Source organism: Mesoplodon bidens (assembly GCF_964165515.1).
Source record: "Mesoplodon bidens genome assembly, chromosome: 13".
NCBI classification, from domain to species: domain Eukaryota; kingdom Metazoa; phylum Chordata; class Mammalia; order Artiodactyla; family Ziphiidae; genus Mesoplodon; species Mesoplodon bidens.
In genome coordinates, this window is record NC_138169.1 from 47643359 (window position 1) to 47660125 (window position 16767).

Consider the following 16767-nt stretch of genomic DNA (forward strand, 5'->3'; position numbering starts at 1 on the left):
TGCAGTGGGCAAGGGTGGAGTGAGAGAGCAGTAAATGAGTGTCTCATGCTTGTCATTCTTGGGCTACAGTGACAGGACTACATCACCACCACCGATGACCTTATATCCATCCAAGAGTCTGAGGCTGGAAGAAATGTTTCCAATTAAATGCTTATTCTTGCCTTGGTTTCCGCACAATTGCGTAACATCACCATAAAGATTTAAATGTTCAGGGAACAACAAAATACCTGCCAAGGAGAGCTACTTTAACCTGTCACATGTGATCACACTCAGCTCTGGGGCCCTATCTTAAGAGTGACCGTGAAACCAGAGTGTGCTCAGAGGTGGGTGATGGGGGGACAGCAGGTGGGACTGAGGCTGCCTCTTGGAGGAGACTTACATCGTGGCTGACCTCACGGTTTCACAGCCTGATCAAGAGAGGCGGGGTGGACCTACATTTGTTTCTTTAGACCTAAGAAACAGTTGAAAGTTACATGGAGATAGATTTCAACTGCATATAATGAAAGATCTCTAAAAAAAGTTATTGGCATGTGCCAACCATGGAATGAGCTGCAGTGCAAAAGAATGAGCTCACAGCACTGGGAGGATCCACATGGAAGTGGAAGACTGCCTTACAGTGATGGTCAGGAAGGGACTCCAGCACTGGCTGGAATTCAGAGTAGACAGCCGACAGGGCCCCTGCCATTCCGGGGCCTCCTCGAGGGTGCTGTCTGCGTGTGTTGAAGTCAAAGCGGAGATAAGTAGATGCCAGCCTTAACCACTGAACCCCTCACAGACTGTGCATCTTCCTAGGTCACTGGCTCTTCCATCCTAGCTCAGAACCAACAGGGCCCCATCATGCTCATCCAGTTAAAAAAAAATTTTTTTTTCTTTTTTTAAAAGAAAACTTCCTCTCCTACCACCCTGCCCAGGGGATGGCTCCTTGACACGGTTCTCAAGGACCGGGGACCTGGTTGATGAGGGAACCATGTGGAAGTGGGCCCTGGCATAGGACTTACATGTCGTGCAGCCCTGAAGAATAGTAGGACAAGGTGGGGCTGGGAGAGCGAGTCTGCTGCCGCGCCGGCTTGGCTGTGCGAGGAGGGACCGAGGGGCTGGTGGACTGAGGCTTTGCGCTGCGGGGCGGGACAGGCGGGGCGTTCAGGAGCCGGCATTCTTCCCTGACCTGGCGCAGAAGAGAACACGCGGGGTTAGCGACACTCGGACTATGCATGGGGCCAGCTCCCTCCCGGAGGGTCCAGTGGCTGCTCTTCTTACGTGACACCAGCAGGGGTGGAAGAAGGGGAGAGGAGACCTGAGCAAACAAGGACTGTGGGAGACAGGAGGCTGCCAGAGATGGAGCGATTTGGAAAGAAACGGTTTGGCAGATGCTGCAGAAATGTAGCAAGTAATGAAGGACAGCACGGTAAAGAGCCGGTGATACGTGAGGACGCAGGAAACGGGAGCAGGACGAAAATAAGGGCGTAAGTGATCACGATATTAATGAAGGATTCCATTCTCCTAGCGAGTTGTATTTCTTCACTGTTAAAACTGAATTCGATTCGCTACAAACCTTAGGGAACAGTGGACCTTGTCTAGTGTAAAGGCTCCTTCTGAGGTTACGGTCGGGGCTTCTCACAGGGAACTGTGCACATGAATCCCCTGGGGATCTTGTTTCATGCACATTCTGACTCAGTAGACCAAGGGTGGGGCCTGAGACTCTGCATCTGAGACTCTGCATCTCAGGCTCCGCATCTCAAGCTCCCGGGTGATGAGGACGCTGCTGGACCACGGACTACATACACTCTGAGAAACAAGGCGGCAGACAGCGTAATGAGGCGGCAGCTCTCCAAATCCGAAAAATACCACCTCCCTCACCCTCCCTTCATCTTCACACCGGAGAGGGAGGCAGGTGACCTGTGCCATCCCTTGCCTGCCTTTGCCCCCGCTTGTTTTCCATTCACGGTCGGCCTTCAGAATAAGGTTCTTTTTAATGAGGCAGATATTTTTATGTACTTCTCTGTGTCAGACAGCAGGGGGCAGTTTATACCTGGTTCAGCTAGTCTACCCTTAACTACCTAGGTAAAAACAGAGCCAATTCTGACTTTGTAAAAAAAAAAAAAAAACCACCCTTGCTTGCTTTTAGGCTGTGTTCCCACCCATTTTTTTTCACCTTTGCCTTCGATTCCTCTGTCCCAGGGGCTCTGGGTAATGAAGTCAATGAAAGGGAGCTCCTGTTAGCTTTGGTTTGGAGTTTGCTTTAGACCAAATGAATTGGGCTCACGTTACACTGCGTCGTCTACCACCTACGCTGCACCCCGGCCTTCTAACTGGCTTCCGAGGCCTGATTCACTTGCTGGAGAAAACCAGATGTTAAAAAAGTCATGTGGCCCCGGGGTGACCCGGCAAACCTGAATTCTAAGTAAAACAGAAGCCATTTAAAGTCTCAGCCGTTGCATTTCTCCCTGGGTCTGGGAATCATTGCTCCCACCCAGAGGACCCACCACCCTGGTTGTTGGGACCCACTGGCTACAGTTTTTCTTCTGCAGCAGCCCTTTAGGCTAAAACAAAATACTGAGGAGCAGCAGATTCTCTTCTCCAACAGCTGCGGGCGTTCTCTTTCTGAGCTTTTCAAAAGGTGGTGGTGGAGAAGGAAATGAGGTTTGGATAAGGAAGTGGGAGGCTTGCTTGTAAGCTGGCCCAGGGGGACTCTTGCCTCACTTTGGGCTCTTCTTAAGAAGCTGGGAACCAACTAGGACACTGAAAAGTTCTGGCTGGATCACTCCACTCCCTGGCTTTTGGGAGCATATACTGGTTACAAAATAATAAGATATTGTGTCATCTTCCTTCTGTCTTGTCAGCGAATTGTATAGTAGCCAACTGTGTTTTTCTTTCTTGGGGAATGTCTTTAGAATCTGGGATGGATGGGTGCGGCTTTTATAGATGTGCTTGGTTCTGTCTACGCTTAGAATAACAGGAATCACGGAAAACGTAAGAAGATAAGGAGTCCGTCAGTTAACTTTTCCACTTTAAAAATAAACAATCGCTTCTCAACATGGGGTTAGAGAAGCATCAGGAAAAAGGGTTAAGGCTGAATTTGATTTAGAAATTTCTAAATTTTGGAATTAGTCATTAAATACATTTCATTAGGGACCACTTACCTAGATGTCAATTATGATATGCTGAGCTGTCGACTACACTGTGCATTTTAATTGAGGATCATCAGCTGACCTAGGTCTCGGAACACAGAAAAGCAGCCACTCGTAGTTGACTCTGACCTCTGGGAAGTCCTCTCTTCTCTTATAACCCCAGACTCTCAAGGTTCCTGACATCTGGTTCTGCTCCCTCCTTCCATAACTGGACAGTCCTAAAGAGCTTCCCCATAGGTTTCCCGGTGGCAGGAGGGGACAGGCGAGGCAGCTCTAGCTACACTCCAAACGGCATTTGACATATGGAAAGCTTCTGAAATGGCCACATGACTCCTGAAAGGAGTTAAAGAACAAAGGGGTGTGTGTGTGTGTGTGTGTGTGTGCGTGTGCGTGTGCGTGCACGCGCGCGCGCGCGTGGTTGTCAGTGAGAAGATACTAACATGAGACCAAAGAAACATTTCTTCCCTTGTGATGAGGGGGCACTTTGGGTGTAATTGTGTGACTTCAATGGGAAAGAACTAGGCTTATTTGAAACCCATTTTGGAGAAAAGGTAGTTAAAAACAAAACAAAACCCGACTTCAGTGGGACCCCGTTGGCGACAAGAATTCAGCTGTAACACTGTGGAGGAACAAAACTAGTGAGTGCTACACTGGGCAGCTGCGGGAGGGCGGCCCTCTCGGGGTGAGCACGGCTGATGACCCTGTAGATGCGTCTCCACGTGTTACTTTTAACTTGTTGCTGCAGATGTGGATGCTCAAATGAAGTCATACTGCAGTGCATTTTATGGGAAAACTATATAGGCTTTGGGGGAATGTATACATTTTGGGGTTCAGAAGTGACACACCAACACTGTGAGGGTTTGTTGTGCCATCTTACTTTCTATCTCTTACATCCTTTTAACAGTAATTATTCTACTTCTCTTTGCTTCTTGATTTGGTTCATCATGGGACATTTATATCCCAGAGAAATGTAGCTGTGGCTTGAAATGAATTTTATCTGACAATAAAAGGCAATTTATAAGACCAGATGGCCAATCACCCTATTTCCAGTTTTTCCTCATATTCAATTTCACGTTTAAGTGCTACATTTTCAGCACATTCCTTTTCAAAGTCTCAGCATGTGGCTTTCATCTTGTTACTTCCCATTTCCAGTGGCCCCCCTTGACTACTGGATAAAGTCCAGCTTCTCCTGTCTCCCACTGAGGCCTGCTGCAGTCTTTCTAGTGATTTCTTCTCGCTAGAAGAAATTATCCCATTTGATTCCATCTTCCTAGTTATTTCCCTTACTACTCCTCTATATGAATACATGGGTCCATCCAATGGGGCAGATTCTGTGTCACCTAAACAGACCCTGTGCTTTCCTGCCTCTCGCTCTGCTTTAGTTCTTACCGCCCATGCCCTCCTGTCACTTCCTAAGGCCCAGCTCTAACTGTTACAGGCGCGGTTTGGGACCATCACAAGTAGCCACCAGTACTTGTCATTGCTTCTGAACTCTGCCAACAGACTGTTTATATTTACCTACTTCCCATGTATATTCAATTAGCCCGAACGTGGAAATGGTAGGGACTGTCGTCATTGTTCTTACTGCTCTGTGGATGGCAGAGTTTGGGGATCTGTCACCTCTGGCACAAATATGGCGCACAGAATGCCAGGTGGAGGTTATCGGATGTCACAAAACAAATACAACAAGGCCCTTTTATTTTCAAACTTATACCAAAAGAATGCCTTTTATATTTTAATGTGGAGACTGTTATTGATAAGTCATCTGGGCTCCATGTTAATTTTTTGGTCTTCATATTGGTGTCAATCTAGGGGAAGAAAGGTGCCAGCAGACCTGGCCCCTATGACCACCATCAACTCTGCCACCATGACACTGGACGTGGTGTCAGAGTGAAAATGACAGTATTTCTGAACTGGGAAATGTTGTGGCTTTATTGTCAGCACCCCATCCCACCGTCCTGTAACTCCTATTCTAAATGAGGATGTAGTAGAACACACTGTGCCCGACACACCATGCCTGACGGACTAGAGCCCTTCTCTGCCTTTCAGTGCAGCATTTAAGACTGAACTTCAAGGATCAGCGCAGGGCGAGGGTGAGGTACTTGGATTCTCAGGAGTAAACCTCGAACCCTGGTGCTAAGGGAGGGGATGGCGTTCTGTCTGAGGCAGGTGTTACTACCCATCGCGGATCATGGGCGACTTTTGCCTACTGGTAGGTGATTTCTGGTGATGGGTAGCTTGAGTGTTTACAGCCAAGCTCCTGGCACCTACTGGTTATGACAGGGTCAATGACCACAACATGGATTCAGGGAGAGCAGACTCCCACCCGTACCCAGAGCCTGGCTTCACAAGCAGTTCTCTGGTCTCAAGCCTTTCTTATAAGTGGTTTTACTTCCAGCACAGTCCTCTCATCCTTGCCTCTCCACAACAAGTCTTTCCCTTTTCTAAAGAAATGCTCAATGATTCAGTCTTATCAGAGATAAGATACCACTACCCAGTGTTCAAGCAGCAGACTGTGAACCCAGAGCTAAACAGAAAGCTAATTTATTGTGAGGTGGAATTGGGGAGTTCTGCTCTTTCTAGAACCATCACCTCTCTTTAGTCTACGACGCATATTCTCAGGGAGGCATATTTAAGTGATTGCCGTCTAACACACAAAATTTACTAGTGGGGTTTGAAGTAAGCTGTAGAAGGTGTCCGTCCTGAGGGCTAATGGCCAGGATCACAGGCACCATCTACTGCCCCTAAAAGTCTGAAGAACATTGTGTCACTTTCCCTTTTCCTACAAACGACATTAATTCCATTTACTATTGATTTGTTCAGTTATATCCTGAGTGCCCATCACAGGCTCACTGAGCTGGTGTTGAGTAAAGCAGACAAGAATGAGTAGCCCCTGGAATTAGCTGGGGTGGGGATGGAGGGAGACCAACACACGACTGAGATAAAAATCGGTCCTATGCGAATAGAAGGTGAAATGAAGGTCAGCGGGAGCACCATGAATGATTCAGGAGGGCAGGCGAAGAACAAACTCACAGGAAATCATACTGAGAAAGTCTGGAGGAGGAAGGAAGTGTGAGTGTACAAAAGGTACGTGGGCATGAATAAACCGCCCGAACGACGCCCTGGACTGGGGGCTTAGAAGGCGAGACAAATCCTGTGCCACTTATCAGACAGACACTTAGAAGGAAGCACAGAGCTTGGGAGAAACCAAGGGGTTAAGTGTTGAAGAGAGTTCGAGCTCAATGTTCTACGGATAGAATCTGAAGTCCTGGTGGCACTGAGATCCCAGATGAGAAGGGAAGAGGGCTGAACCGCTAAGGGGCCAGTAGAGGAGGAGACCAAGGGTGGGGACCGCATCTCACTGCTCACGGCACAGAACAGTCCCCAGTGGTGTCAAAGAAGAAGATGGTGGGGAGGACGGCTCAGGAGAGGGATGGTGTGAAGATGGAACGACGGCAGGAAGTCAGGGCAGGTCGGGAAGAGGTGTGACAGTTAGCAGGTCACTGGGGACCTTAGTGAATGAAGCCGGAGTTGAGTGAGGGGACGAGAAGCAGATTCCAGGGAGTCAAAGCCAGAACAGGAGGCGAGGGTGGGGTTAGTGAGGACAGACCGCTCTTTTCAAGAAGGAAGGAAGGCACTGGGAAGGAAGGCGGAGACAGCTACTAGAAAGGGATAGTGGATTGAAGGAGGCATGGCTTTTTTCTTTTTAACCTGGAAGAAACGTGAAAACATGCCCGGGTAGGTACATGCACGCATGTAACCTGGAGGTTAAGTGCACACGGACTTCTGGGACGGAGAGGAGAACACATTTCCCCACTGCTCTCTGCCTTCACCATGCCAGCACTGGCCACGTAAAACCAGAAAAATAATCAATGGCAGCTTATTATCTAACAGTGAAAGCAAAGATGGACACACCCAATAAAATAAATGGCTTTGGAAAGCTTCGTGTTACTATGTGAAGGTGGTTGACAAAGTCAAAACCCAACTCCAACCTGTGGTCAGAATCTCGTGCGTCATGGAATGGGACTATTTATTTTCTGAATACTCTCCAGAAAGTGTAACTTGATTTCCTGACTCCTGGAATAGGTATTTAAGCATCCTTTCCCCTCCCCACTCTCCTCACAGCTATAAGTCTGTTTAGTTGGGAGGAAACTGAGCCCAGGGTGAAGGACCAATAATTTGTGAAAAATGGAAAACAAGGTCTTCTCCCTAAATAGCCACATGTTAAAGATAACGCATGAGAATTTATTACAAATACAAAGCTCATTATTGCATGGCTGGAAACAGGGTTAAATGTAAATGTTTAGAAGACAAAAATTCACACGTTACATACAATTAGAGTATTTTATACACGTATGAACTACTTTCTTCTGTGACATTATCTTTTCCTGACACTTCCTAGGGATTAAAAGAATACAACAAACAGAAGACACACAACGTGCTTATGAAGCTGCACAGTGTAGGAATGGGGGCTTTTTGGTATGATGATGTTTCTTGGAAAGTCTTAGTTTCTCAGAACTCCCTACTCATCTTCTATGGAAGAAATGACACTTTCACACCCCTTCACTAACTGGACCAAAGAGACAGCTTCGGAAAACAGAAAACTTACTATGAAATGTTCTTTGCTGAACTTCTTTGGGGGAAAAAATCAATTTCATAGCAGCAATTATTCAACTTTTAAATACAAGGCAATGGATCTGGAGACACTTGCCGACGAGGGCTCACATTTCCTTGTCTACAGTCTAAAATCTGCCATCACATACCTGTGGGTGAAAATCTCGGCTCAAAGACCACACTGCTTGGAACTGTGGGCAGTCACTAACGGGCTTCGGCCATCCTCAGGTGGACTAAGGATCACTTTGTTTCTATGTTGACACTAATTCAGAAAACACACACACTATAGGTGAGCTTGATCTAAAACTGGACTCACCTTTACCATGAGTTTTCTTCTCTAAAAAGCTGACTTCAGGATAATGCCAGTGTTGCAAAGAAAGGAGTTTTGTAACCATGCTTCCCTGAACTTTGTAACTTTGCCTTCACTACATGCCCTCTGCCCTGTATTTTACATTTCTTCCCACACTCCCTCTCCCAGATAACAAAATCATTACAGCCTTAAGAAATCTTATTTATAAAGAGGCTTTTATACAAAGAGTTCACAACCCTGTCACATACCCATCAGGGGTATTTTCAGCCAAACAGAAATTAAAGTTTTACAATGACAACATGGCAATAAATGAACATCTATCTGATGAATTACGCCACAGCAGATGTGATTTACAGTTGAAATCCTGATTCTCAGATGTGTGCGTTTCTTTTTCCCATTGTGTATGCGGATGATAAGGACCTAAGGCAGGCCTGGGTCTGCAATGGCCTCCAACCTCCAGGCCTCAGGCAACGGAGTCAAGGCGGAGGGCACAGCAGGCCACTACTGGGAAACAAGAAGGGCACGCAGTTCTGAAAAGAATACTTGTTTAAGTTCCAGGGTGCTTCCCTGGACTCCAAAGAAAGACTATGCCACTGGGGCAGAGAATAAAGACCTTTTCTGAGCAAGGAGTATAATGCATGATAGATATATTTAAATAGTATATAACTTTCCCATTAATGTGATTTTGTGCAAATGGTAAACCCAGGAGTGCAGATTTGAAACAAGGGCTATCCCATAGAATATTGCAATGACTTTATTAACATTCTAATCATTGAGACTTTCGGCAGACACAGGAGAAAATTTCTTGGCCTAGAAGGTTTCATTTAAAAATAAATAACCTACACAAAACCAAAGGCAATTAGTTTCAAAATTACCAAAACACAATAATAATTCAGTCCTTATTTCAATTAACAAATGGGAAACGTAGGTATGGCTTGCTTACAGAGTACTCCTCAAAAGCTGTAATTAAAATTAATTAAATGTCAGATGCCTTAGGAGACTGCATTAATTAGTGGAATCCTGAGTGAATCCTTTTGTAGAGCAATTATTTTGAAAAGTAAATAATCGCTTCCAGATTAATCTTTTTATTACTTAAATTTGACTATCAATACACCAGGTTTATTTAAGAAAATCTCTCCTTTAGTGCCTTCTCTAATATATTTTTTTTAGCTTTAATTTATATCACTTAAAAATTTTTTTTACTGGAGTGTAGATATACTATACCTATTTTAGATATAGTAGTGTATGTTAATCCAAAGCTCCGAATTTATCCCTCCCCCCTTGTCTTCTCTAATATTAATAGTCAGTAGGAGAAAGCCCAAAGACAAAATAAAAATTCAGAGTAGAATCAATTCTTTTTTTAAAAATTTATTTTATTGAAGTATAGTTGATTTACAATGTTGTGTTAATTTCTGCTGGGTAGCAAAGTGATTCAGTTATACATGTATGCACACATTCTTTTTCATATTCTTTTCCATTATGGTTATCTCAGGATATTGAATATAGTTCCCTGTGCATACAGTAGGACCTTGTTGTTTATTCTATACATAATAGTTTGCATCTGCTAATCCGAAACTCCCAATCCGTCTCTCCCTACCCCGCTCCCTCCCACTTAGAAACCACAAGTCTGTTTTCTGTCTGTGAGTCTGCTTCTGTTTTGTAGATAAGTTCATTTGTGTCATATTTTAGATTCCACATATAAGTGATATCATATGGTATTTGTCTTTCTCTTTCTGTCTTACTTCACTTAGTATGATCTCTAGGTCCATCCATGTTGCTGCAAATGGCATTATTTCATTTTTTTCTTTTTAATAACTGAGTAGTATTCCATTGTATATACGCACCACATCTTTTTTATCCATTCATCTGACAATGGACGTTTAGGTTGTCTCCGTGTCCTGGCTATTGTGAACAGTGCTGTTATGAACATAGGGGGACATGTATCTTTTTGAATTATAGCTTTGTCTGGATATATGCCCCGGAGTGGGATTGCTGGATCATATGGCAACTCTATTTTTAGTTTTTTGAGGAACCTCCATATTGTTTTCCATAGTGGCTGCACCAATTTACATTCCCACCAACAATGCAGGAGGGCTCCCTTTTCTCCACACCCTTTCAGCATTTGTTGTTTGTAGATTTTTTAATGATGGCCATTCTGATGAGTGTGAGGTGATACCTCATTGTAGTTCTGATTTGCATTTCTCTAATAATTAGCGATCTTGAGCATCTTTTCATGTGCCTGTTGGCCATCTGTATGTCTTCTTTGGAGAAATGTCTACTTAGGTCTTCAGCCCATTTTTCGATTGGGTTGTTTGCTTTTTTGTTGTTGAGTTGTATGAGCCGTTTGTATATTTTGAAAATTAAGCTCTTGTCAGTCACATCATGTGCAAATAGTTTCTCCCAGTCTGTAGGTTGTCGTTTTATGGTTTCTCTTGTTGTACAAAAGCTTGTAAATTTGATTAGGTCCCACTTGTTTATTTTTGCTTTATTTCTACTGCCTTGGGAGACTGACTTAAGAAAACATTGGTATGATTTATGTCAGAGAATGTTTTGCCTACGTTCTCTCCTAGGAGTTTTATGGTGTCATGTCTTATATTTAAGTCTTTAAGCTATTTTGAGTTTATTTTTGTGTATGGTGTGAGGGTGTGTTCTAACTTCATTGATTTACATGTGGCTGTTCAACTTTCCCAACATCACGTGCTTAAGAGACTTTTTCCCGTGTTGTATTCTTGCCTCCTTTGTCAAAGATTGCCTGTAGGGGTGTGGGTTTAATTCTGGGCTCTCTATTCTGTTCCATTGATCCATATGCTGTTTTTGTGCCAATACCACACTGTTTTGATTACTGTAGCTTTGTAGTATTGTCTGAAGTCTGGGAGGGTTATACCTTCCACTTTGTTTTTTTTCCTCAGGATTTCTTTGGCGATTCTGGGTCTTTTGTGATTCCATATAAATTTTAAGATTATTTGTTCTAGTTCTGTGGAAAATGTCATGGGTAATTTGATAGGGATATCCATTACATGGGTAGATTGCTTTGGGAAGTATGGTCATTTTAACAGTATTAATTTTTCCAATCCAAGAGCATGGGAATATCTTTCCATTTCTTTGAATCATCTTCAATTTCCTTTATTAATGTTTTATAGTTCTCAGCATACACGTCTTTCACCTCCTTGGTCAGGTTTTTTTTTTTTTAAGATGGACTTTTAAAAACAATTAATTAATTAATTAATTATTTTTGGGGGCTGCATTGGGTCTTAGTTGTGGCATATGGGATCTTCTTGTTGTGGCGCATGGGCTTAGTTGCCCCGCAGCATGTGGGATCTTAGTTCTCTGACCAGGGATTGAACTGGCGCCCCTTGCATTGAAGACGGATTCTTCTACTGGACCACCAGGGAAGTCCTGGTCAGGTTTATTCCTTTTTTTTTTTTTTTTTTTTGATGTGATTAGAAGGACTTTTTTTTTTTTTTACATTCCCTTTCTGATATTTCATTTTTAGTGTAAAGAAATGCAACAGATTTCTGTATGTTAATCTTATATCCTGCTACCTTGCTGAATTTGTGTATCAGTCTAGTAGTTTTTGTGTGGTCTTTAGGGTTTTCTATATATAGTATCATGTCATCTGCATATAATGACAATTTTACCTCTTCTCTTCCAGTTTGGATAACTTTTCTTTTTCTTGTCTGACTGCTGTGGCTAGGACTTCCAACACTATGTTGAATAGAAATGGTGAGAGTAGGCATCCTTGTCTTGTTCCAGAATTTAGTGGGAAGGCTTTCAGCTTTTCACTGTTGAGCATTATACTGCCGGTGGGTTTGTGGTAAATAGCTTTTACTATGTTGAGATATGTTCCCTCTGTACCCACTTTGGTAAGAGTTTTTATCGTGAAAGGATGCTTTTTCTGCATCTACTGAGTGATCATTTGGTTTTTGTATTTTCTTTTGTTGATGTGGTGTATCACACTGATTAATTTGCTATGGTGAACCATCCTTGTGACCCTGGGATGAATCCAACTTGGTTGTGGTGTAAGATCTTTTTTATGTGTTGTTGGATCTGGTTTGCAAATATTTTGTTGAGAATTTTTGCATCTATATTCATCAAAGATATTGGCCTGTAATTTTCTTTTTTGGTACTGTCTTGGTCTGGCTTTGGTATCAGGGTGATGGTGGCTTCATGGAATGTCTTTGGACATACATTCCCTCCTTCCTCTTCAGTCTTCTGGAAGAGTTTGAGAAGGATCAGTATAAGTTTCTTCTATGTTTGGTAGAATTCACCTGTGAAACCATCTGGTCCTGGACTTTTGTTTGTAGGGAGTTTTAAAAATTACAGACGCTATTTCACTTCTAGTGATCTGTCTGTTCAAATTATCTATTTCTTCTTGATTCACTTTTGGTGGGCTGTATGTTTCTAGAAACTTATCCATTTCTTCTAGGTTGTTGAATTTGTTGGCATATAATTGTTCATAGTATCTCTTATTGTATTTTGTATTTCTGCGGTATCAGTTATTTCTCCTTTTTCATTTCTTATTTTGTGTATTTTGGTCCTCTTTCTTTTCCCCTTGGTGAGCCTAGCCAGAGGTTTGTCAATTTTGTTTACCCTTCAAAGAACCAGCTCTTGTTTTTTTTGATTTTTTTCTATTGTTTTTTAAATCTCTATTTTATTTATGTCCTCTCTGATCTTTATTTCCTTCCTTCTGCTAACTTTACATTTTGCTTATTTTTCTTTTTCTTATTCTTTTAGGTGGTAGGTTAGGTTGTTTGAGATTTTTCCTGTTCTTTGTGGAAGGCATGTATCACTATGAACTTCTAAGAACTGCTTTTGCTGCATCCCATAGATTTTGTATGGTTGTGTTTTTATTTTCATTTGTATCAAAGTATTTTTTGATTTCCTCTTTCATTTTGTTGTTCACCCACTGGTTTTTTTAGTACCATGTTGTTCAGTCTCCATGTAATCATTTTTTTCTTATTTCTTTTCCTGTGGTTGATTTCTAGTTTCATGCCATTGTGGTCAGAAAAGAAGCTTGAAATAATTTCTATACTCTTAAATTTGTTGAGGCTTGTTTTGTGCCCTTGTATGCGGTCAACCCTAGAAAATGTTCTGTGTGCACTTGAAAAGAATGTGTATGCTGGTTTTTTTCTGGATGTAATGTCCTGAAAAATATCAGTTAAGTCTAACTGTTCTATTGTATCCTTTAGGATCTCTGCTGCCTTACTGATTTCTGTCTAGAAGATGTGTCTATTGATGTGAGTGGGGTGTTAAAGTCTCCTACTATTATTGTATTCCCATCAATTTCTTCCTTTATGTCTATTGGTATTTGTTTTATGTATTTGGATGCTCCTATATTGGGTGCATATATTTTGAGGATGTAATATCCTCTTCCTGTCTTGATTCCTTTATCACTATATAGTGTCCTTCTTTATCTTTATGGCCTTTGTTTTAAAGTCTGTTTTGTCTGACATGAGTAGTGCAACCCCCACTTTTCTGTCATTTCCATTTGCATGAGACATCTTTTTCCATCCCCTCACTTTCAGTCTATGTGTGTCCTTTGCCTTAAAGTGGGTCTCTTTTTTATGTGTTGCCTACAATAAGCAGCATATTATAGGCTCTTGTTTTTTAATCCAATCTGCCATTCCCCTGTTTTTTGATTGGAGCATTTAGTTTACTGACACTTAAAGTAATTACTGATAGATATCTATTTATTGCCATTTTAAACCTTGTTTTCCAGTTGATTTTGTATTTCTTCTTTGTCCCTTTCTTTTTCTTTTTGTGGTTTATGATTTCCTGTTATATTATGCTTGTGTTCTCTTCTTTTTGGTTTTTGTAGATCGATTTTATGTGTTGATTCGTGGTTACCTTGTTTTTCAAGTATTTTAACCCCTTCCTATCTACATGCTTTTAGACTGGTAGTCATATAGGCTCAAACACATTCTAAAAAAAAAACTAACAAAAAAGTCTACATTTTATTACTCTCCTCTCCCACATTTTATGATTTTGATGTCCTCTTTTACATCTTCATATTTATCCTTTTGCTGTTCATTGTGGCTGTCATCACTTTCACAAAAATCTTTTTAATTTTTAAAAAAATCTGTCTACTGGCTTAAGTGATTTACTTTCCAATTGTGATTTTCTCTTTCCTATACCTTCTTGCTTCTCTTCTACTTAGAGAAGACCTTTCAATATTTCTTTTAGGATAGGTTTAGTATTGCTGTTTTCTTTTAGTTTTTGCTTGTCTGAGAAATTCCTTATCTCTCTTTCTATTCTAAATGATAATCTTGCTGGGTAGCGTATCCTAGGTTGCAGATTTTTCCCTTTCAGGACTCTGACTATATCTTGCCATTCCCTTCTGTCCTGCAAATGTTTCTATTGAGAAATTAGCTGATAGCCTTATGGGGGTTCCCTTGTAATTAACTCTTTGTTTTTCTGTTGCTGCTTTTAGAATCCTCTAACTTTTGCCATTTCTATTATAATATGGCTTGGTGTAGGTCTGTTTGGGTTCATCTTGTTTGGGACCCTCTGTGCTTCCTGTGCCTGGATATCTGTTTCCTTCTTTAGGTTCGGGAAGTTTTCAGCTATAATTTCTTCTAACACATTTTTGAACCCCTTTTCTCTTTCTTCTCCTTCTGGGATCCCTATTATGTGTAAATTGGCAAGCTTTATATTATCCCATACGTTTCTTATTTTGCTTTCATTTTTTTCCCCCAGTTTGGCTTTCTGTGTTCTGATTGGATGATTTCCATTATTCTATCTTCCAGAACACTTATTCGTTCTTCTGCATTATTCAATCTGCTATTCATTGCCTTTAGCTCAGTCAGTTTTCATCTCAGCAAATGTTTTCTAATTTTTCCTGGCTCCTCTTTTATAGTTTCTAGTTCCTTTTTACAGTAATCTGCATTCCTATTGATAGCCTTTCTTAATTCCTTCAGTATTTTCATTATCTCCTTTTTAACTTGGTGTCTATTAGACTGAAGAGGTCTGTTTCATTGTTTGTTCTTTCAAGGGAATTCTCTTCATCTTTTAATTGGGAGTGTTTCCTCTGCTTCTTCATTTTACTTATATTCCTCTTACTCTATGAATTTAGGGGAAACAATTATCTACTGTGGTCTTGGAGGGCTATTTTTATGTGGGAGCATCCTGTGTATCCTGGGTTGGTTTAATATTTTTGGTGCAAGGGCTGTTTGTAGTATGCATGTCCTGCCGCCTCTTTCCTCAGTGTTTGCTGGCTATATGGTAGAATTAATTCTTATAGCTCAATTCTTAAAAATCACTTCTCTCGGTTTTTAAACAATACATTTTTATGACTTTTTCTTAATTTGGGTAGTCTTGTAAGTGCCCTCATTCTGTAGGGCGGACACATCCAGGTGTGACACCTGGTAGCACCATGACCTAGCCTCACCATGCCTAATGGAATTAGTCAAGGCAACTTCTCAGCTTTAATATTTCTAGAGAGGTTTTCCTAGGAATTTGTTTCTTGACACATATTTGCAGCCGTAGAACCACATGTGGCTTTTTCATAGGTACTCTATAGTTCTACAAACCCCCCAAATCGCCCATGAAAGGATTACATATTATTGGGGCCCACAGGATGCTGAGCATTTCTGTAGCTCTTTTCTTGGTTTATCATGATTACAATTTTGGCTCCACAGGTAGGTAACTATAACACACAACACCTAGCTTATCAAGCAGACATTTTAAAAGTCAGATGAAAAGAATGTTTTGCTACTTTTCAAGCCTGTTAGGATGCACTTTTGGAATGCGGGGATGACTGTCCCCTGCCTGTGTGCCAGGGCTCTCTGCTGGTCTGTCTGTGGAGGTAGGTGTCCTTGTCCCCATCAGCTTCCACGACTCTCTGGAGAGGCCTTATACCTTAGGCAAGGAAGGACAGGGGAAATAACCTCCAAAAAATTATTTTCTATCTAACCCTAAAAAAGAATGCATCCCATATTAAGTTACTGCTACTATTTATTGACTGCTTACCAAGTGCCAGGGAAAACTGCCAAGTACTTTGTATAATACAATAATGCAATGAAGACACTGTTTATTAATTGCCACAGGAACTGACTCAGAAAGTTAAACAGTTTGCCCAAGTTGTGAAGCTATGAAGCTACTAAGTGGCAGAATGAGGATGCAAATCCACGTGTGGCTCTTAGACATGATGTTTTGTGCCTCTAGTTATCCATCACATAGTGTGGCAGATCACTCCTCTCTGCTCTCAGTGAAATTCCACTGAGAAGGGAAATGAAGACTCTCAGGATGCTTGGTGTCCCCTTCCATTTTCTCATCAGCTGCTCAGTCTGCAGATTCAGACTTATGGATAGTGCAGTCTTTTCAGGCACCTACTGAACTAAGTGCAGTGTAGATCTGGATTACATTCGCCCTTTATGTCTTATTTTTCTCAAACATCAATAAAACAGTGTGCTCCATTACAGGAACTTTATTTATGATGGACTTCAGTCTTATAACAATGAAGTATGCTACCACAATCCATCTTACAATTCAGTCCCTACACCCTGCTTCTCATTGTCAGGGGGCATCCTGTCACTCCCAAAGGTTAACAAATTCTTCATCCATACTGCAGTAGAATTTGCTTTAAACCAGTGGTTTCAACCTAGAGCTCCTTTTATGATTTTTCTTTCATGAATCTCAGGAATCGCTGCCATGTTAACATCCAACCAAGAGTGAATGCACTTTTTTTTTTTCTGTTACTAAAGACGGAGGACATTA

The 16767-nt window shown here is 41.7% G+C and overlaps 1 protein-coding gene across 2 annotated transcripts in view; it reads right to left on the reverse strand.

Moving 5' to 3' along the window:
• Positions 1-16767, reverse strand: part of GAREM1 (GRB2 associated regulator of MAPK1 subtype 1) — a 212950-nt gene that overhangs the window by 5565 nt on the left and 190618 nt on the right. For both annotated transcript variants that reach the window (XM_081251773.1, XM_081251772.1), the window contains exon 5: positions 999-1165. In XM_081251773.1, the coding sequence (XP_081107899.1) occupies positions 999-1165 (167 nt within the window). The remainder of the gene's footprint in view (positions 1-998; positions 1166-16767) is intronic.